At 36.0% G+C, this 23,091-nt stretch overlaps 1 protein-coding gene across 3 annotated transcripts in view; it reads right to left on the reverse strand.

The window, feature by feature from the left end:
* Positions 1–23,091, reverse strand: part of DNAH17 (dynein axonemal heavy chain 17) — a 254,986-nt gene that overhangs the window by 6,017 nt on the left and 225,878 nt on the right. For 2 of the 3 annotated variants that reach the window (XM_031965573.1, XM_031965572.1), the window contains 4 exons: positions 15,146–15,294; positions 14,908–15,035; positions 14,443–14,670; positions 3,163–3,354 (listed from right to left, as the gene is read on the reverse strand). In XM_031965573.1, the coding sequence (XP_031821433.1) occupies positions 3,163–3,354; positions 14,443–14,670; positions 14,908–15,035; positions 15,146–15,294 (697 nt within the window). The remainder of the gene's footprint in view (positions 1–3,162; positions 3,355–14,442; positions 14,671–14,907; positions 15,036–15,145; positions 15,295–23,091) is intronic. The other variant, XM_031965574.1, reaches the window with a different exon arrangement.

Consider the following 23,091-nt stretch of genomic DNA (forward strand, 5'->3'; position numbering starts at 1 on the left):
TTTCCCGAGTAGATTGTAAACCCTTTTAAGGGCAGAGACTTTGATGTGGCTTTCTATCTATCCTGGTACTCAGTTTATATAAGGTAATTAATAAGTGTTTGTTAAGTTTGTTTTGTTTATTGTCCTGAGCAGATGGATAGTAAAGGAGCAGAAGAAGCATCAGACTGAACATCTGAGCATGGGAGTCTGGTAAAGCCAGTGCTCAGATTGTGCTTCATCACCTGAATGTCCTGCATCCAATATCCTTAAGTAATGATCAGAGCTCAAACCAGAAAGGAAATTCAAATGAAGAGGTGAGCCAGTGAGGGATTAAGCATTGAATATAGGTATAAAAATGACAAAGCAGGAAAAAGAAAAAGTAATTTTTAATGTGGGTTTGATGACTTGTCTAGGGCCTGCTGCTTCCTTTGGCTTTCTGTGTAACAGTTACCTGATTTTTATACCTCTGAAAGTGGGGGAGAGGAAGAAGTTCCTAGTAAGAGAGGGGAGTGCTTATAAATTGCTTTTAATTAAAAAAAATTTTTTCCTGAAGAGAAAACTGCTAAACAGTTGCAAATCTTTTCTTCTAACTAAAAGATGATTCTGAGTTTTTGGCAGAAATTTCAACTAGAATCTTGTTATACAATGAGACCTACCCTTCTTCTGGAATAGTTTTTCCAGGACTCCTAAATGCTTTTTTAGAGAAGACAGATGAACATTAAGCCTCAGACAAGTCACTTTAATGTCCTCATCTGTAAGATGGGTATAAAACCTTCCAGGGTGGTTGTAAGGCTAAAATGAGGGATTTGTAAAACTCAAGTTACTTATTAATATTAGTTGTTATTATTATAACCCATTTCTACACATTAAAATCCTCATGGGCAGACTATTTCAACAAAAAGAGAAAGAAAGCAAAAGACTTATGATTTTTGGCTGTGTGTGTGTGTGTGTGTGTGTGTAGGTATTGTCATAAGATTTCTTTTCCCTGGTAATGTTAATGTAAGTAAACTACACTAGAGCTCTATGAAGATCTATAGCCAACTCTAGATTGGGGTCAAGGAATGATGATTGTAATTCAGAGATCCGTTCTTACACATCATAAGTGATTTATCTTTTTAGTCCCAAATAAGATGTTAAGTGTTTCAGTCTTTTCTCCCTGCCTTTGCACACCCCCTAGTGGAGCCTTCCATCATATAAGCTTGATATTGCCACCACCTGTCCTTACTGCAGAGAAAGTAAACTTGGGAGTTAAGCAGGGCTGAGTCAGAGGTGGCCCCTCTTCCCTACTCTTCCATTCCAAATGAAGCATTAGATTTAAAATATCAACCGTGAGACCTCCTCAGTGATGGAGATTCTAAAATGCAAATTTGTGTGAGGATGAAGGCCTCACTTTGTTTGGAACAGACTGTAGCTCTGAAAGCATTGCCCTGCAGTATAACTTCAGCCATCAGTGACAGCAGTCTTAATGTGAATTTCTCTGCAGGCAATGATCTCTACAAACATCAGTAGATGCTATAGGACTCTCACCTTGGTTTCTCTTTTTAACACTAGCTGTCTTGGACCTAGATTTTGGTTGTTCTGCTTTTTAAGTGGAAGGGAACAGATCGACTTTAAACAGCTTCAGCCATCATTTATGATCTGCTTTGGCATTTATAAAAATGCTCATAGTGGAGGGGATATGCCTTGTGGTAGGGGAGAAATGAATAAGATGATTCTTGCCTTCCTTGAATTTGGAATCTAGTAAGGACTCTGGCAGAACTAATGTATGAATTTAAAAAGGTGAAAACCAAGTGCAGGGTGGGGGGATTTTTTTTTTTTAAATTATAACTTTTTATTGACAGAGCCCATGCCTGGGTAATTTTTTACGACATTATCCCTTGCACTCACTTCTGTTCAGATTTTCCCCCTCCCTCTTTCCCTCCACCCCATCCCCCAGATGGCAAGCAGTCCTATACATGTTAAATATGTCACAGTATATCCTAGATACAATATATGTGTGCAGAACCAAACAGTTCTCTTGTTGCATAGGAAGAATTGAATTCAGAAGGTAAAAATAACTCGGGAAGAAGAACCAAAAATGCAAACAGTTAACATTCATTTGGGGGAATAGTTTTTGGGAATCAAAATAAGCTTTATGGAGACTGTGAAATTTGAGTGTGGCCTTAAAGGATAAGAAAGAATCAATTGAAGGTAGAAGATGAGACAGCCTAAAGGAGTAGAAATAGTAATGAGAATAGTAATGGAGAAATGACATACCTGGAGTTAAGTCCTGAGGATTACAACTAGAAAGATTACCACCAAACCGCAGAATCTTAAATCTAGGCTAAGGAATTTAAACTTTTGGCACTGGGGAGCAACTCAAGGGTCTGAGCAGAGGGGGAAAGTGGCTACATTGAGGCATAATCAATCTGAAATGAAAGGAGGATGGTTTCAAAGGTACCAGAAAGAGTATCTTCAATGAAGACCTGATAGGTAACAGGTGGGGGATTTGTTGTCAGTTATTTCAGTCATTATCTAATTCTCAGTGATTCCATTTGGGAGTTTCTTATCAAAAGATACTGTGCTGGTTTGCCATTTCCTTCTCCAGCTCATTTTACAGATGAGGAAACCGAGTCAAATAAAGTGACTTGCCTTGAGTCACATTGTTGCTATGTGTCCAAGGCTGAATTTGAACTTGGGTTTTCCTGACTTCAGGCCTGGTATTCAATTGTGCCATTTAGCTGCCCTCTAATAATTAAGAGTAGTGACAATTGTATTAAGTAGTTATGAAAATGTCAAGGAAGCCATGTATAAATTGGTTTTTTCCCCCTCAGGGCACAAGACATCTATTGTTGATTTACACAGAAAAATCCCTTCAACCAGGTACACCTGGTAGATATATCCCTCATTGTCATTGTGTATTCTAGGAGTGGCGTGTGGCGGGGTGTTTTCAGGAAAGGGTAAGAACATTTTCGGGAGCCAAAGGTCATACTTCTGCCTTCTGATTTTCCCCTATGCAACTCTCTTCCTTACACAAGACAGGGCTTGCCCTCATGTGGTGAGGTTAACAAAAAACTGACAGGAGACAGAGAGCAGTTATATTAATAACCCACAACCTCAGGGAGGAAAAATTGACTTTGTGATCATCATATAAGTTGCTCTTCTTAGGCAAGCTTTTTTTTTTTTTTTTTTTTTTTTTTTTACCTTGGGATTTGCTTCCAGGTAATTAAAAAGAACACTGATAGAGATGGTTAGGTCTCCATTGTTGAAAGGGTAGATTCTGTTCCAACCTTGAGCTCCAAATTTACGCCTCTCTGCCACTACGGCATGGAAATAACAGAGGGCAAACAGTATGCATTTAAATTCAATTTCCTTAGTGCACATTTCCAGTGTATCCTAAGAAAGAGATAGGTTAAAAAAGTCAGATCTTAAGTTTTTATTCTAAAGGTTTGACTAAACCATCCTTGTATAAAAAAATTTCAACAAAGAGAGAGAATAAAGGGAGTGATATTTTGCTTGGGAAGGGCATCAAATTTTTCTATTAATGGAATGTTGGCCACATACTTTACTAAGAAACTGAATAATTTGCTAATTGCCAGGCAAATCTCAATAACCTAATTGACGGATGAAAGATGGGATGAGCATCTTGAATTAGTGAAAAGACTGAAATAACAATTTATAAAGAAGATATGGTTTTATTATTTTCAAATACACAGAATAACAAAACTTCAAAGCTGTGATCAAGCTGAGAACTCTAACATACCAATCTTACAAGTTTGTTTTGAGGATCAAATGAGGTAGCACTATATAAATATTGGCTATTATTATCATTGCAAATGACTATATAAGTTCATTTATATTTATCATTATCGAGTAATTTTTGCAATATAAATATGCTTTAGTGCTTTTAAAAAGTTTTGTCAAAATGAATCTAACATTTTATTAGTATTATAATCGTGTTTCTTGATTTTCTTTTTATTTCCAGCATGAACACAGCGTCTGTTGCTTAATGTATTCTTGTTTTCTGACTGTAATAAAACATATTATATTTATTTGATTGAACCTTAAATTTTTTTTTTTTTTAGGGGGAGCTCTTCAAGGCTTGGACTTTTTTTTTTTTTTGAAGGAATGAATTATCTCACTATGTGTTCCTTGGTAATTTTTTAAAGCTTTTTTATATTCAAAATATATGCATAATATAGTTTTCAGCATTCACCCTTACAAAACCTTGTGTTGCAATTTTTTTCCTTTTTCCCCATACCCCTCCCTTTATTTGATAGCAAATAATCCAATATATGTTAAAACATGTGCAATTCTTCTATACATATTTCCATAATTATCATGATGCAAAAGAAAAATCAGATCAAAAAGGAAAAAAATGAGAAAGAAAACAAAAAGCAAGCAAATAAGAACAAAAAAAGTGAAAATACTGTGTGGTGATCCACACTCAGTTCCCATAGTCCTCTCTCTGGATGAAGAGGTCTCTCTCCATCACAAGTCTATCAGAACTGATATAAATCAAGGTGTTGAAATGTTGGAATCTTTACAAACTGTTAAGCCATTGGAGCTGATTTGATCTTAGAAAGAGATATTTTGGGCCAGAACTTGAAACAAGGTACTAAGTGGAACTGATAGAAACAATGGTTAAATCTAGTTTAGCACTGATTTAATCCGACAACAAATAATGGTTTCCCAGTGATATAATGATGGATGTGTACTCAGTGTACAGCATATAAGCAAGAAGCTCTCAGGGCCACAGGACACTCTGGAAGAAAGCCTACAAGCCCTATCTTCGAGGCAAGAGAGATTCATCGTATCTTCTACCTTGGTGCTGGCTGGAGGCAGAAGTCAAGGACAAAGCTGCAAGATCTTTTAGAGCTCAAGCAGAGAGTTAGGTCTCAACTAACCGGGCTATTTTGGAAGAAGAAATAAACGTTTGCATTTTTATCAGCTGGCTGCAATTTTGGAGTAATTATTTATTTTAACTGAAACTAAGACTGCCTCCAGAAAACCACCACATTGAAAAGAGCCACTTCTGTTAGAATCAATCGCTGTATAATCTTGCTGTTGCTTTGTACAATGTTCTCCTGGTTCTACTCACTTCACTTAGCATCAGTTCATGTAAGTCTCTCCAAGCCTTTCTGAAATCAGCCTGCTGATCATTTCTTATAGAACAATAATATTCCATAACATTCAATTACCATAATTTATTCAGCCACAACTCCACTCAGGCAACCACTCAGTTTTCAGTTTCTTTTCACTACAAAAAGGGCTGCTACACACATTTTTGTACATGTGGGTCCTTTTCCCTTTCTTATGGTGTCTTTGGAATACAGGCCCAGTAGAAACACTGCTGGATCAAAGCTTATGCAGAGTTTGATAACTCTTTGAACTTAATTCCAAATTGCTTTCCAGAATGCTTTAATCAGTTCACAACTCCACTAACAATGTTTTATTGTCTCAGTTTTCCCACATCCCCTCCAACATTCGTCATTACCTTTTCCTGTTATTTTAGTCAATCTGAGAGGTATGTAGTGGTTCCACTAACAATGTTTTATTGTCTCAGTTTTCCCACATCCCCTCCAACATTCGTCATTACCTTTTCCTATTATTTTAGCCAATCTGAGAGGTATGTAGTGGTTCCTAAGAGTTGTCTTAATTTGCATTTCTCTGATCAAGAGAGATTTGGAGCATTTATTCACTTGACTAGAAATGCTTTTAATTTCTTCATCTGAAAATTGTTCATATTCTTTGACCATTTATCAATTGGAGAATGGTTTGTGTTCTTATGAATTTGAGACAATTCTTTATATATTTTAGAACTGAGGCCTTTATCAGAATCTTTTGATATAAAGATTTTTTTCCCAGTTTATTGCTTCCCTTCTAATCTTGTCTGCATTAGTTTTGTTTGTACAAAACCTTTTTAACTTAATATAATCAAAATTATCCATTTTGCATTCCATAATGTACTTTAGTTCTTTTTTGGCTACAAATTCCTTCCTTCTCCACAGATCTGAGCTGTAAACTATCCTTTATTTATTTATTTATTTTTTTGATTTGCTTATGTCGTCATACTTTATGTCTAAATCATGAACCCATTTTGACCTTATCTTGGTGTAGGGTGTTAGGTGTGGGTCACTCCCTAGTTTCTGTCATACTAATTTCCAATTTTCCCAGCAGTTTTTGTCAGATAGTGAGTTCTTATCTCAGAAGTTAGGGGCTTTGATTATCAAACATTAGATTATTATAGTCATTGACTATTGTGTCTTTTGAACTTAACCTATTTCATTGATCAACTACTCTATTTCTTAGCCAATACCAAATGGTTTTGATAACTGCTGCTTTAAAATATGCTTTTATGTCTGGTGTAGCTAGGCCACCTTCATTTGTATTTTTTCATTAATTCCCTTGAAATTCTTGACCTTTTTTTTCTTTCAAATGAACTTTTTTTTTTCCTAGCTCTGTAAAATAATTTCTTGGGAGTTTGATTAGTATGGCACGGAATTAGATTAATTTAGGTAGAATTTTAATTTTTATTATATTAGCTTGGCCTACCTATAAGCACTTGATATTCTTGCAGTTGATTAGATCTGACTTTATGTCAAAAGTGTTTTGTAATTGAGTTCATATAGATCTTGACTTTGTCTTGGTAGGTAGATTCCAAAATGTTTTATATATATATAAAATAACTGTAGATAAAATGTTTTATATTATCCACAATTATTTTAAATGGAATTTCTCTTTTTATCTGTTGCTGCTGGACTTTGTTGGTAACATATAGAAATGCTGATGGTTTATGTGGATTTATTTTGTATCCTGCAACTTTGCTAGAGTCATGAATTGTTTCTAGGAGTTTATTAGTTGATTCTCTAAGAGTCTCTAAGTATACCATGATATCATCTGCAAAGAGTGATTAGGTTTTGTCATCACCTACTCTAATTTCTTTAACTTTTTTCCTTTTATTGCTAAAGCTAACGTTTCTAATATAATATTAGATAATAATGATGATAGTGGGTAACTTTGTTTCACTCCTGATCTTACTGGGAATATTTCTAGTTTATCCCCATTACAGATGATGCTTGATGATGCTTTAAATAGATGCTACTGATCATCTTAAGGAAAACTCCATTGGTTCCTATGCTCTCTAATATTTTTAATAGGAATGGATATTAGATTTTTTCAAATGCTTTTTCTGTATTTATTGAGATAATCATATGATTTGTGTTAGTTTGATTATTGATATAGTCAATTATGCTAATACTTTTCCTAACAATTGAATCAGCCCTGCATATCTGGTAAAAATCCTACATTGGTCATGGTATATTATCCTGGTGATAACTTGCTATATTCTTTGCTAATATTTTATTTAAGATTTTTGCATTAGGGAAATTGGTTTATGATTTTCTTTCTCTATTTTGACCCTAACTGGTGTAGGTATTAATACCATATATGTGTCATAAAAGAAATTTGATAGGACACCTTTCCCTATTTTTTCCAAATAGTTTGCATAGTACTAAATTAATTGTTCATTAAATGTTTGGTAGAATTCATTTGTAAATCTATCTGGCCCTGGAGATTTTTTCTTAGGGAGTTGATTAATAGCTTGTTCAATTTCTTTTTCTAAAATGGGACTAAGTAATTTATTTCCTTCCTTGTTAATCTGGGCAATCTATATTTCTATAAATGTTCATCCATTTCACTTACATTATCAGATTTATTGGCAAAGTACCTCCTAATTATTGCTCTAATTTCCTCTTCATTGGTGGAAAGTTCACCCTTTTCATTTTTTATATCAACAATTTGATTTTCTTCTTTCCTTTTTCCTAATCAAATTAACTAAAGATTTATCTATGGTTTTATTTTTCCTCATAAAACCAACTCTTAGTTTTGTTTATTAGTTCATTAGTTTTCTTTCACTTTTTTTAAATCTCCCCTTTTATTTTCAGGGTTTCAAATTTGATATTTAATTGGGGTTTTTTAATTTGTTCTTTTTCCAGTTTTTTTTTTAATTGCATGCCCAATTCATTGATCTTTTCTTTCTCTATTTTATGCTATAGCATCTAAAGATATAAAATTTCCCCTAAGAACTGCTTTGGCTGCATTCTATAAATTTTGGTATGTTGTCTCATCATTGTCATTCTCTAGAATGAAATTATCAGTTAGGTCTATGATTTGTTGTTTCACCTGCTCATTCTTTAGGATTAGATTATTTAGTTTTCAATTAATTTTTGGTTTATTTTTTTCCCTGGTCCTTCATTTCATGTAATTTTTATTGTATCATGATCTGAAAAAAATACATTTATTGTTTCTGCCTTTCTGCATTTGATTTTTGAGGTTTTTATGCCCTAATACATGGTCAGTTTTTGTATTAGTTCCATTTTCTCCTTCAGTTTTCTCCAAAGGGCTATTATACCTTACTTTTCTAAAATTCTATTTATCTCCTTAACTTCTCTCTCATTTATTTTGTGCTTCAATTTATCTAGTTCTGATAGAGCAAGGTTGAGATCCCCCACTAGCATAGTTTTGCTTTCTATTTGTTCTTGAAGCTCTTAACTTCACCTTTAGGAATTTAGATGCTATACCACTTGGTGCATATATGTTTAAGTATTAATAATACTTTATTATCTGTGGTACCCTTTAGCAAAATGTAGTTCCTTCCTTATCTCTTTTAGATTTATTTTTGCTTTTGCTTGATCTGAGATCAGAATTGCTTCCCTGTAAAGGGCTGAAAGTCTGAGTTGATGCACTGAGGTTGAACAACCAAGCACTTAAGGCTAATTACCATTGGACAATACTCTAAGCATATGCTTGGAAAATGGCCCTTCCCACTATTTTGTGCTGGTTCAATCTTTTGGTGTATACAGAGAATTGTGGGAAGGATTAGGGGGTGGAATAAGACAAGCTAGAGTCACTTTGGGTAGACAAGGAAAAAAGGAGATTGTGGAGATCCTGCATCCATCCAATTCACTTCTATCCCTAAAGACCAAGAATAAAGACCAAGGACTCTGGCCGATTCTAAGATATCCAGGGTGCTAACTCGGTCTTCACACTTCCCCTGTTAGTTTTTTTTTTTTAAATTTTTAACTTCAGCTAAAGCATGATAGATTCTGCTCCAGCCTTTTATCTTTACTCTGTATGTCTCTGCTTTAAATATGTTTCTTGTAAACAACATATTGTAGGATTCTGGCTTTTAATTCAGTCTGCTATACACTTCCGTTTTATAGGAGAATTCATCCCATTCACATTTACACTTAAAATTACTAAATCTGAATTTCTCACCATCTTATTTTCTCCAAATTATACTTTTCTCTTTCCTTTCCTCCTTTCCCTCTTCCCCATTATTTTGCTTCTGACCACCATCTCTTTCAAACACCCCTTCTCTTTTATAGCCCCTTTCCCTTCCTTATACCTTTTCCCTTCTACTTCTGTTCTCCTTTCTATTAACCTCCCCTTTTCCTTTCCTCTTTCCCTTCTTATTTCCCTATAGAGTGAGACAAACTAAATATGTCTGATAGCTTCTCTTTGAGCCAAATCTGATGATATTAAGGTTCAAACAGTGTTCATTTCCCTCCCTCCTTTCCTTCAATTGCAATAGGTCTTTTTTGCCTCTTCATGTGAAGTAATTTATCCCATTTTACCTCCCCTTCTTCTTTCAAGACAAAATACCCTAGTTTCTTGTTAATAAACATCACATTAAAGTCAATTTATATCTAAACTCTCTAAGTATACCTCTAACAAAGCTACAGTTTTCAAGAATTAAACATATCTTCTTTTCTTTCCTTTTTACCTTTTTATGCTTCTGTTGAGTTTTATATTTATATTTAAATAAAATAAAATAAATTATATTTATATTTAAAGATCAGATTTTCTGTTCAGCTCTGGTCTTTTAATCAAAAATAAATGAAATTCACATATTTCATTGAATGTCCATCTTTTCCCCTGAAAGATAGTGCTTCATTTTACTGGATAGTTGATTCTTGGCTGCTCTCCAAGCTCCTTTGCTCTGCAGAATATCATATACCAGTCTTTCAATCAAGTCAAAGCTAGTAGATTCTGGGTAATACTGATTGTGGCTCCTTGATATTTGAATTCTTTCTGGATGCTTACAGTATTTTCCTCTTCATCTGATAATTCTGAAATTTAGTTATGATATTCCTTAGGGCTTTCATTTCAGAAAGTGATCAGTGGATTCTTTCAGTGGGTATTTTACCTTCTGGTTTTAGGATATCAGCCTGGTTCTTCTTGATGATTTCTAGTCTAGGCTTTTTTTTTTTTTTTTTTTTAAATCATGATTCTTAGGTAGTCCAATACTTCTTAGGTTGTTTCTCCTGGATCTGTTTTCTAGGTCAGTTGTTTTTCTGATGAGGTATTTTACATTTTCTTCTATTTTTTTTTCATTTTTTTGGTTTTGTTTGACTGATTCTTGATGTCTCATTGAGTCATTCATTTACATATTTGTTCAATTCTAATTTTAAGGGAATTATTTTCTTCAATTAGCTTTTTAATCTCCTTTTGCATCTGGCCAATTGAACTTTTAAATATGAGTTGTTCTGTTTATTGGATTTTTTTTTTTTCATTTCAGAAATTCTGTTTTTCAAGGAGTTGTTTATTTTTTCAATTTCATTAAATTTATTTTTAAGGAGTTCTATTCTTTTTCTATTTTGCTAAATCTATTTTTTAAGGATTTTTCTTGATATAATTTGTTTCCTTTTCCAAACTCTCCTGTAAAGTTCTAATTTCCTTTCCCCATTTTTCTTCTAATTTTCTTTTAAGATCCTTTTTGAATTCTTCCAAGAGAGTCTTATGAGATGAAGACCAACTCATATCACCCTTGGAGGCTTCATCTGGAAACATTTTTAATGCACTCAGGGTTTGAGCTCTGTTCTTCCTTGTCTCCATAAAAGCTACCTATAGTCAAAGTTCTTTTTGATTTTTTGCTTAGTTTTTAAAAGTTGAAGTCTGCTCTTAGAGCAAATGGGATATTGTCCCAAGCTTCCTCTATAGGTGACAGTGGCTTTACTCTGCCCTAGGCTGGGGCTGCTGGCTTCCTTCCTGTGATGGGTGGGCATGGTTAAGTCCCACCTTTTTCTGGGGTTTTGAGATTCACTTCTGTAGTTGTGTTGGAGGTCTCACAGTTAGCCTGCTGATCCATCAGTTCTGAACCAGGTCAGAGTAGCCAAGGCTGCTTTATTTTGGCTAAGAGTTTCTCCAATAAATTCCCTGGCCTGTGGGAGCCTCTGCCCTGAATCCCTGCACTGGACTACCTCCTGATTGAAAGAGACCTTTCCTGAAGTTCTTTCAAATTATCTCCTGCTGCAGATTTGTTATATTCCAAATATTTATGAGGATTGTCACTCCAGAACCAATTCAGAGGCTTGATCTGATATTGATCTGAGGGAATCCAGTCTACTCTCTACCATCTTGGCTCCACCTCAAGGCTTAGACTTAAATCCAGATGAGGACATCCCCCTCTTCCACTCCTGCCTTTTCCTAAGCATGGAAAAAGCCAGAAGACTTCTGGCTCAGTCACTTGATCAGTTTTGATGTTTGAGCAAATTATTAGTTCTTATTTTTCATTTCAATTTTCTTCTCTTGAGAATTACAGGGATAGACCAGATGATTTTTAAGGCTTATTCTCTCTCTTCCTTTCCTTGGTTCTCACTTAATACCAGCCAGAGAAGTCTGAATCAATGAGTTATCATTATTAAGTGAGTTGGATCCATAGCTACTGGAACAAATGCGAGTATTGTTGGAAATTGATAGGCTCCGTCTTGTATTTCAGAGGGACAAAGCAAATGCTAAAGTTCTTTTGAGTTCGATTTCTTTATAGGAAAGCATGAAAAGAACAGAAGCATCTTTGTACCTCAATTACCATCCAGCCTCTTTTCTTTTGAATGGGAAAGTTTTGGTTCGAGGGAAGTGAGGGAGACCAGCTCTTCTCAACCTCTGACCCCTTTTCCCCCAAACTCAACTTCCTGCCTGAAAACTCCAGGAAATAAAATTAAGAAAGCAAGAGAGAAATTGGGCAAATGGAAGAGGAGGGGCTTGGCCAGGAAATAAATGTTGCCTGCCAGCTCCAAACAGAAGGTTATAGGAAACCTCATGGAGAGTAGAGGGAGGGAAGGAGAAGATTACAGCAATTCACAGAACGCAAAGGTTTTTAACCCATGAAATACAAAGAACAATTTAATCCTTTAGAGTTGACATCAGAAGTCTATGTTTGGCACATTCTGACCACTTTATATTCTTTTTGGGCTTTTGAAACATGCCAAAGAGCAGCTCCACTTTGACATCATAAAACGTTTTATAGATAATAGACAACTCTGCATTGGGGGATTTTGCAGAAGTTTATGAAACAGGCCATCTTGGCTTCTGGTATAGGGGCATTTTTACAAAAACTGATCAGATAATTTGGACAAGGTGTGAAGATGTCCTAGGAACAAATATAGTAGGCAGTGGAAAAGCATCTTTAGTTGTCTTGTTCATTTCAGGCCTTTGTATCTCAATCTTTGAAGTGATTAGGAATATTTAGTTCCTTAGCCAAAAAGAGAATTCACTCATAAGATTTAGAGTTAGAAGGAACCAAATTCCTTCTGAGCTCTAATTCAATTGAGTTGAGAGCAAGGACCGTCTCTCCGTTTCTTTAAATTCTCAGTGCTTAGCACAGTACCTGAAACATAGAGGGCATTTAGAAAGTATTTTTTGACTCACTCATGGACCCTCTTCCCCCTCATTTTATAGAAGAGGGAATGGAGGCCCTAAGAAGGATTAGCCCAAAGTCACAAGATAAAGAGTCAGCATTCAAATCCTGGAAAAAGGATTATAAACTTATAGCAAAAAAGATCAGAGGCCTAAATGATCTACTCCTTTACCTCTCTCTTACAGATGAAGAAACTGAAGTCCCAAGAAGTTAACCAGTTTGTTTGAAATCACATTGGTATTTTACATGTCATATTTGACCACAGAGTTTTTATTTGTCGAAGGACACACAGATACTAAAGGTTAGAGTTGAGATTTGAACCCAGAGCCCATGTTCTTTCCACTGTAGTGAACTGCCTTCCTATTTATTCCGCATATTTATCAGTCCCTCCACTAAGGACTGTGGGGATTCAGAGAAAAACAAACAAACAAATAAATAAATAATAAAATGAAAAAGCACAAGGATCTTAAGACGATTGGGAACATAGGAAATGAAAAAAGTTACCATGTGAGTTAAATGACAATGTAGGAGATAATCAATATATAATCAGCTACTCAAGTAAATGGTTAGAAGAACAAATGCTATGGATCTTAAGGAAGGAGAAGTCAATATGGGATTGGATAGTCAATCTTTATGGAATAGGTAGTATTGGGCTGTTCCTTGAAGAATTTTCATAAATGAAAATGAATGGCATGACATTCACAGTGGGATCAATATCACAAGCAGAAATGTGCTTCCTGTCATTAGGATATGGTGAGTAGACCAGTGTGGCTACAACACAGGGTTCTTGTAGAGGGAGATGATTTCGAAAGAGTAGATTGGGCCAAATTATGGAAGGCCTTGAAAGCCAAGCTAAGTAGTATGGAATTTATAATATAGGCAATTAGGTGGTCATTGCTAGAGTCCAGGCTGAACTAGGATGGTGGCTTTCGAAGTTTAAAGAAGAGGAGTGCTAGTGATGCTGCAGAAGTAGAATAAAGAAGCATCTGTAAATGAATGTATATGCAGGATAAGGAAAAACAAAAGTAAAAATCTGGAAAATGAGGACAGTTATGACCTTATTGAAAATAGGGAAGATCAGCATCATTCTCATATGAATGAAGTATAATAAACATATGTCTATATATTCAAGGTGTCGCAAAGGTGTCAGTGCAGTTTTAAGCTATTTAGGTAAGACATTAAATAGTTAAGTGACATAATTATATAGCTTAACAAAAAAAGCTATTAAAGCTCAAAAATGCACTAAGACTTTTGGGGCAAACTGTATATGCATATTCAGAATAAAAATACACAAATGAAAGAGTTGCATTGCAAAATGTTTTGCTTTCCAAAGCGATTCCCTTTAAAGTTGTTCCTTTAAATAATCTCTTCTGTTGCACTAGGAGTGATTCACTTTTCTTTTTTTTTTTTTTTTTTTGGCTGAGGCAATTGGAATTAAGTGACTTGTCCAGGGTCACATAGCTAGGAAGTGTTAAAGTGTCTGAGGCCAGATTTGAACTCAGATCCTCCTGACTTCAGGGGTGGTGCTCTACTTACTGTGCTATCTAGCTGCCCTCTGATTCATTTTTCTAAATTTCTTATTATATAAGCATTTTAGGCCCATGTCTGTTTTGCAATGAAAGACCATTGTGTTGTACATATTTATACTTTGTATGTGCATGTGTGTGATATTCAAGATTGGTATGCTGATTATTGGTGAAGGGCACTTAAGCACTTCCTAGAAACAACATTTAGAGGTGTGGGAGAGAAAAGAGAGGAGGGCCTTGCCAAAAAAACAATCATACCTGTGTAAAGAGGTCCAAGGCTTTGTGCAGGTTAGCATGCATGCCTGTAGGAGGCTCATTTGTGATTTTTATGGCATTTTCCAGGAGGCCCTGTGGTATGATGTGAACTTCAGGGCATGGTGCAGGTTCTGCACTGATGTATACTCGATAATCATCATGGCTTCCTGTGCTATACTTCTCTACTTTCTTATCCAAAGTGCTCAGCCATCTGGCAACAAGATGGATGTTCTACAAACAAAAGTAGATTAATTGATTGATCATCTTTAATCTTGTTATCTCCCCATTCCCTCTCAGTGAATATTTTCCATTTTTTGTTTGTTTGTTTTGTGCCAACCCCTAGACTTTTAAATTTTCTTTTAATCTTCAAGCTCTTGGATCCAGACAAATTTAATAAATACGGTTGGCTAAATTTCTGTACATGAGAGGGGCTGTCTTCCTGGAGAGGCCAAGGTTCCCATCAAGTACCTGCAGAATGACCCAGTGTCCTTCCTCAGATGCCACATCCAGAGCATTTTCAGCCACCACCTCTTGTCCCTGTCCCAAGGATACATTATGGATTTTCCCATTGTCGATGGTAAATCCCAACTTTTGTCCTGAGAGAAAGAAAAACAGGAAAACCACAGAGCTGGAAAAATTCCAGAGGTTGAGGCATGGTTATCAACAACAAAACATTCCACAGATGTTATTGTTGGGAACAACTTACCTAATGTTTCCACGTCTTTCAGGGGGTCAACCCCTGGAGAAAGAATGAAGAAGATCGGGGTAGAAGGGCTGCTCTCCTCATAAGACTTGGAAAACTCAACACTCCGTCCTTCCACATACTTGGTTCCCATCTTCTCTTCCACAAAGTTTCTGAAGAATATGTTCTTCATTAGACATGAAAAGAGGGGCCAGAGAATGCTCCGAGAGCAATAGGGGAGTTGAGTGGATTGTGACAACACAGATGAGGGGGCCAAACAAAGGTGGGAGGGCCATTTGCCCAGGAGCTTATCAAGCAAGAGAACAAATTTTGTCAGGAAGGAGGAGGAGGTAGGTATCTATTTTACAAGGAGGTTGAAGACTGTGAGGTTTTGATCCTGATTTCAATTTTAAAGATATATAAATTCAGTTCTGTGGAATTACATGGAGAGCAATTTTGAAACAATGTCCAAAGGGCTATCAAACTGTGGATACTGGTTCTGTATCCCCCCAAAATTAAAATCCTAAAAGAGAAAAAAGGACTCATATGTACAAAAATGTTTGCAGCAGTTCTTTTTGTGGTAGCAAGGAAAAGGAAATTGAGAGGATGCCTATCAGTTGAGGAATCACTGCATAAGTCATGATATATGAATGTAATGGAATATTATTGTTCTGTTAGAAATGATGAACAGGCTGGTTTCGGAAAAGCCTGGGAAAGACTTACATGAACTGATGCTGAGTGAAGGGATTGAAATCAAGAGAACATTGTATACAGCAAAATTGCGTTATGATCAACTTAGCTCTTTTCAGCAATACAGAAATCTAAGACATTTCCAACAAATTTGGGATGGAAAATGCAATCCATATCCAGAGAGAGAACTATGGAGATTGAATGTGGATCAAAATATAGTAGTTTCACTGTTTTTTAAAGTTGTTTTTCCCTTTTGGTCTGATTTTTCTTGGACAACAATGACAGAAATAGAAATATGTTTAAAAGAATTGTGCACATTTAATCTATATCGGATTACTTGCTGTCTTGGAGAGGGGAGAGGTAAGGAAGGTAGGGAGAAATTTTTGGAACACAAAGTTTGCAAAAACGACTGCTGAAAATTATCTTTACATGTATTTGGAAAAATAAAATACTATTAAAAAAAGGAAAAAATGTTCTTCAATTTCTAGTAATAATACAGTGCTCATTTTAGGGATACAAAGCCCTTTATGTATTTGATCTCTTCAGACTCTCATCTGCTCTACTAGGGCAGAGAGAGATGCTAGTCCTGGTGAATAGCCTTGATAAGAGGCATGGTGGGAAAAGAAACTAACCCTCAGTTCTCGGAAAGGAAGCAAATAATAATAACTCACATTTATAACGTGCTTTAAAGTTTGCAAAACAATATACATAATACACATCCATGCATGCTGTGTACACAAATATATGAATGCAGTGCACATATGCATATTATATAATACATGCATCTACATAATATTCTTGTGTGTGCAAACCGAATAGTGTGTTGGTTAGAGAGAAATTAAAGAATTGATCCCTGAGGCAAGCAGGGAGAAGACACTGATAGAGATCAGTTTAGCATCATGGTCCCTCCCTCTGGGGAAATCATCCAGTTTGTCAAACCACTGAGACCCGCCCTCTGTGGGGGTCTTGAGCAGTCTCACTTGCCATATCCTGTCAGATATCCCAATCATGGCTTAAGGTTAAAATTCCTAAAGTTTACATATGGGTCATCCCATGACTACTTCCCTTCTTTGTCAGTCTGCCACTGACACTCTCCCTTGTGGTGTCTTTCTCCTTACCGTTACCGTTTCACCTCCCCAAAGCCATGTGATATCTCCCCTAACTCCACTATGCTTCCCAATCCCACTTCTCCTCCTTTCAGCTAGCTAACTCTTTTACGGTGCTAAGTCCCTGTTAGGATTTAGCCTGCCAGCTAAGGACATGCCCTCAACCTCATAAGTGCTCCCTTTCTAAGAAGCTTGTCTTTCATATGCTTTCCCACACTATTTCACATTCATCATTCCTGGTGTCTTTTGTATCCCTTCATTTTGTCTGTAACCCATTCCTCTAACTACCTAAATCTACCTTTTGCCAAAGAGAATGGCCTTGTAAATTCTTCATATGACTGAACCGCAGCTTTTGGTGCCTGCCATCATTTGGTGTCCACATCACTTACATCATGATATAAAATCTCATTTTATCCTCACAACAAGTAGATGCCATTGTTATCCTAATTTAACATAACAGAGAATGGAAGCTGAGAGATTAAATGATTTGTCCAGGATCTCACAAAAATAAGTGCCTGAGACAAGATTGGAACCCAATGGTGAAAGGCCCCCATATGCACTAAAATATCCATAGTGGCAATTTTTTTTTTCAATAGCAAAGAACTGGAAACAAAGCAGATGCCCATCAATTAGGAGAATAGCTAAACAAAGTGTGGTACTTGAATGAATGGGAATATTATTGTGTTGTAGGAAATTAAGAATATGAATAATGAAGAATAATATGAACTGATGCAAGTGAAGTAAACAGAATCAAGAATTGTATACATACAACAATGTGAATTGAAACAATGCTTCAAAATTCTGATGCATCCTACTTTGTGATATAGTGAGTGATAGATTTAAAATCAGGTGATACAAATTCAAATTCTGGCTCTGCTACTAACTACCAATGTGACAAACTTTCTGGTCCTCAGTTTCCTCAATTTTTTTTATTTTTTTTGGCAACAGAGTTTAATGACTTACTTAAGATTATACAGCTACTGTCTGAGTTTAGATTTAAACTCAGGTCCTCCTGACTCCAGGACTATCCATTGAGCCACAGCTGCCCCCTTTCATTTTTTTAATGGTTTAGGTCACATAATTTCTAAGGTCCTTAAGAGCCCTTATCAGCTTCCCAGTTTTTGTTTCACTAAGGGGAATTTGCTGGCTATGGCAATAATTGCATTTCTGTTCCTTTGAGGAAATGACTTGCTGGCATAAATTTTTGTTACTCATTTATTTATTTATTTTTACACTAACTACCCTTGTTTTCATAGGGATCTCCAAAAACTTTTTTTTGAACTATTGGAATTAAATTTACAACCAATGTGCTAATAATAATGTCTTTTATATATAAGAAGTTGAAGTAGAACATACCAGAACCCAACACCAAAAATGAATTCCAAAAAAAATCTACTGGCCTTAGGATTTGAGGAGAGAGAATATTTAGGTAAAGGCAGAATTGCCACCCATGCTGGTCATAAACCAGCTCTATTTATCCTTCAGGGAGTGGGAGGCCAGGTATGGCTCTATCTGGGGAGCTTAAAGTAGCCTCAGCTGCCATGGTCTGCTATTTCTTTGCCTTCCCTTTTATTTTTTTTTCTGTGTGACCTTCTTGGCTACTAACTGAGAATGGCAGCTAGGAGTCATGTGACATGTCAGTGTTTCCTCATATATCTGTGAATTCATAATTAGATCCAATTTTGTATCCCCAGAGATTAGCATAATGCCTTGCACAGAGTAGCCATTGAATAAATGTGGCTAACACAATTTAGAACTGGAAGAGACTGTATAGATCATCTGGCTCAAGTCTCTTATTTTATTGAAGTGGAATGAGATCCAGACAGATCAAGTAAGCTGCCCTTTCTGAAAGTTATATAGACACTTAAATGGAAGATTTGTGCTAGAACTGGCCAGGACTTAGCCAGAACCTATTGTTAAATTTTCAGTATGAGTGTTTATGACTGAAAGATTGACTTGATTTCTTGTTTTGTTGATTGTCTACACCTAAGAAAATGATGGCATAAATGTCAATAATATAGATTAAACTTAAAGGTGGATACACTACCCTCAGACAATGTATTAATAATAATTTACCAGTATACCTTATTCCCTATGTCTCTGGAGCCCTTTCTGGAACTGTTTCTCATACATCCTATCACTAGCACTAAGAAGGTCAAGTCAAGTCCTTTCCTATTTGCTTGCCAAACCTAGTTTATTTAACTTTAACTCTTGGCTAATTATGTTCCATCACTCAGTAGCTATTTTTTTCTAATCCCACATCACTTACCAAATAGGATCCAATATTTTCTTATCATATTATGTCTCTAATGTGCTAAGTGAAATATTCTAGGCAGAGAAATGTTTAGTCACTTTTAAGGAAATTCCCTGAAATAGTCAGGTGGCCAAATTGGCTTCTCAGATTCTGTTTATCTTCTTTCCAGAAACCAAGTAGACATTCTACTTTAGGACCAGGACTAACTTGCACCAAAGTGACCCTCCTCACAGATCCCAGTTCTTCTAATGGAGATAAAAGAAGTCTGGTTTGATAGGTGGTGTGAGATTTCCACTTTACCAAAGGGGAATTTTAGCATGGAGATGGGGTGTTTTGGAGAAATTTGGCTGCCTGCATTCTACCAGAAAAAAATAATTAAGGAGCCAACAGATAGGAAAACTGGTCTCAAATACCAAGGTGTCTCATTTGATTTTAAGAGAAAGAATTTGATCAAAGTAAATCTCTCCATTTTTACTTACAAGCCCTCTCTTGGTAAGACAGTACATTATTAATGGTTATCTTTTAACAAAAGAGGGAATTGATAAAATAACCCTTACTCTAAGTCCTTCACAAACACTCAGTCCCCAGGGTTAATTTTGATTGCTCTCTGAAGAGAGGAAACTGTTAGATGGTTGAATACTCAAAATGACTTGTGTGAAAGAAGAGACTAAATAAGAAAAATCTGAAAGGAATTTCAGGTTTGCTGCAGGTTCAGCTAGGCAGCTGCAACTATTCTCTTTCTAACCTGAGAGGAATTCCATCGACAATATGATATGGTCCTGGAGAAATAGTTTAATATAGGATTAGAACAGTTCATCTTGCAAATTAGTTCAGATTCTCATTTATTTTCAAGTAGAGAATTCAGAAATGCCTGGGAAGATCTCTATGAGCTGATGCATAGTGAAGCAGAACTAGAAAAAATGAGACAAAGTGACTACAATGTAAACGGAAAGTACAATGGCAGTATCACAACCACAACCACAATCCCCAAGAAACTGAATGCTTTGTCATTATACAGGGCAGCTAAGCAGCATATAGGGGATAGAGTTCAATAGATAGAGACTAGAGTCAGGAAGACTCATCTTCCTAAATTCAAATCTATTCTCAGACATATACTAGCTGTGTGATCCTGAGCAAGTCACTTAATCCTGTTTGCCTCAGTTTCCTCATCTGTAAAATGAGCAGGAAGAGGAAATGGCAAACCATTCCAGTAATTTTGTAAAGAAAACCCCAAAGTGGGATCATGAAGAATAGGACATAACTGAAAAATGATTGAACAACAGCAATAACAATAAATCTCATGATAGTGGCCCAGCTTGGTCTGGGAAAAGACTGGATTAAGTGCACTTCAGTTCCCTTTTTGAAGAGCTAGAGGACTATGGGTAGGTAAATATTATATATATATGATAGACATGGGTAATGTGTTAGTGATTTTGCTTAATTCCTATTTTCTTTTAATCTCCGATCAATGGAGAAATCCCTGGGGAATGGGGGGGAGGAGAGAGAGGAGAAAAGATGCAACAGTCAACAAGTATTTGTTAAGCATTTGCTAGGTGCCAATGTCTGTGCTAAGTGTTAGTAAAGTAAGTAAAGAAAAAGCAAAAATCAGTCTAATTTTCAAGAAACATATAAATTAGAACATATAAGATGAAACCACAGTAGATAAAAGATAAAGGTGTTATAAAAAAAAAGGAACAAATTAAGGTTTTTAAAAATTGGCCATTGAAAATAGATTAAACTGTGATTGAAAATAAAAATTGAGGCTTGAAAATATATAAAATATAAAACAATTAAGAACTGGAAAAAAATGGAACTAGGTTTAAGAAAGATTAAAAACCTTACAGTTGTTTGCATTGAGTCATTGAAAGTATTAAAAGTTTCCACTGCTGAATGTGGAGAAAAAGATTGTTTGATGAGAATTCAGTGAAAAAAGCTGTGGTGGTTTTAATGGATTGTAGACTCAGTTATCAGTCAAGGCTATAGCATTGTAGTCCAGAAAATGAATGTGATCTTAGTTATATATATGGGGATATAGTGATGATTATCCTGCTGTACTCAGACCTGACTGGACCATTTCTTGAATTTTGGTCTTCTGTGCTACATTTTAGGAAGTTTTCTGCCAACTGGAAATTGTTCAAAGAAGGGTTAACAGGATGAGGAGGCTAGGCTTAGCTAAATCCTAGTTGTGCTATATGAAGATTGGTTGAAGGAGTTGGGAATGAAGGGAGAAAGAATTAGTGGGGACATGGAATTGTCAACCACTGTTTATATTAAGGATTTGGCTCCAGAGAGCAAAACTTGGAACAGTGGTGGGAAGATATAGAGAGGCAGATGTAGGCTCTTGTAGGAAAACTTGTTTTTTGTTTTGTTTTGAAGATGGTTTTCCCTATCTCAACCAGCTATTTTAAATAGCCATAGTCTTGTTCCCATTACTAATCAGCATGGAAGCTCTGACCTGCTGCATTTCTAGACTGAATTGGTTTGATTCTCAGGCAACCTGATGTCTTCCACTCTTCCCCAGGAGCCACCATATTGGTGTAGACTTAGTGAGGACATCTGATTAGCTTTAACTCTAATATGACTCAGAACTATCAAGCCCAAGTGCCTGTCTGTCTATCTCCCTCTCCCTCTATTCCTTCTCAGCCCCTCCTTCTCTGCTTCCTTGCTTTACCCTTCTCTCCCTCTCCCCTCCCTCTTCTCCTGCTCTCTCCCTCTCCCCTCCCTCCTCTCTTGCTCTCTCCCTCTTCAGTTCTTTCTCTTCTTTGTCTGTCTGTCTCTCTTTGTGTCTCTTCTGCCTCTCTGTTATTCTTATTTTCAGTTTCAACTTTTGTTATGAAACTTAACATTTAGAACTGTATAAAAGTGAAATGGGCTCAAAAGGCGGCATTGGATAAAAGATGAATATCTTTTTTTATCTGAGGCAACAAGATGGTACTGGGAATAGAAAGCTGGGCCTGGAATCAAGAAGACCCGAGTTCAAATTTGGCCCAGATACTGTGTGAATTTGGGCAGTCCCTTAACCTCTGTTTACCTTAATTCCTTGAAAAAAGAAATGGCAAAAAATATTCCAGTACCTTTGCCAAGGAAATTCCATGGACAGCATTGGAGTGCTATGGTCCATGGGGTCACAAAGAATTGGACATGGCTGAACATCAATAACCTTTTATCCAATTATCACACATGTTGTGGATGCGCTTCTTGTTCAAGTTTAGGTGGGCAAGACAAATTTTAAAGAACCTTCCCATAGTGTAACAGAAAGAATGCTGCATTTAGCATTTGTGGACCCAGATTCAAATCCTGTCTTTATCATTCACGGCTTCTGTGACCTTAGATAAGTTATTCAGTCTCTCTGTTCATCAGTTTCCCTACCTGTAAAGGTGATCTGTAAAATTCTGTCTACTTTAAATCTAATCTGTAAGTTTTTGAGATTCTGATTTCCTCCCTGACAGATATACCATTAAAAACCTCATCAACTGTTGTGTGCTTATTAGAATCAGAAAAGTTTGTGTTTTGTTTTTTGTTTTTAAATAGAGGAGGGAATGTGAATGAAAAAGCTATCTTTCTCCACAGATATCAGGTACACTCCTTACCTGGATTAGGGTAACACTAACACTCATATTTATACTTAAGCTAATTTGATCCTCAGTTATGATAGCTGGAGGGACAAAATATCAGAAGAATTTTATCAATCCTGATAGTTTTAAGACATTAGGATGGGTCTCTGGAGATTGTTGGAAATATTTCAATGCTATTTTTTCCAGAGATTTAGTCATGAACTAGTTCCATTCCTTCCCAAGTCTAGGATTCAGAATTTTGATTCTGGTAAGTTGGTAAATTTGTATCTCTTCCAACTTCTAAGTCATTCCTTCTTTCACAATGGAAACATCTCTAATTGTTGTATTTTAGCTTAAGAAGAGAAG

The sequence above is a fragment of the Sarcophilus harrisii genome, chromosome 4 (genome assembly GCF_902635505.1).
Source record: "Sarcophilus harrisii chromosome 4, mSarHar1.11, whole genome shotgun sequence".
NCBI classification, from domain to species: Eukaryota; Metazoa; Chordata; class Mammalia; order Dasyuromorphia; family Dasyuridae; genus Sarcophilus; species Sarcophilus harrisii.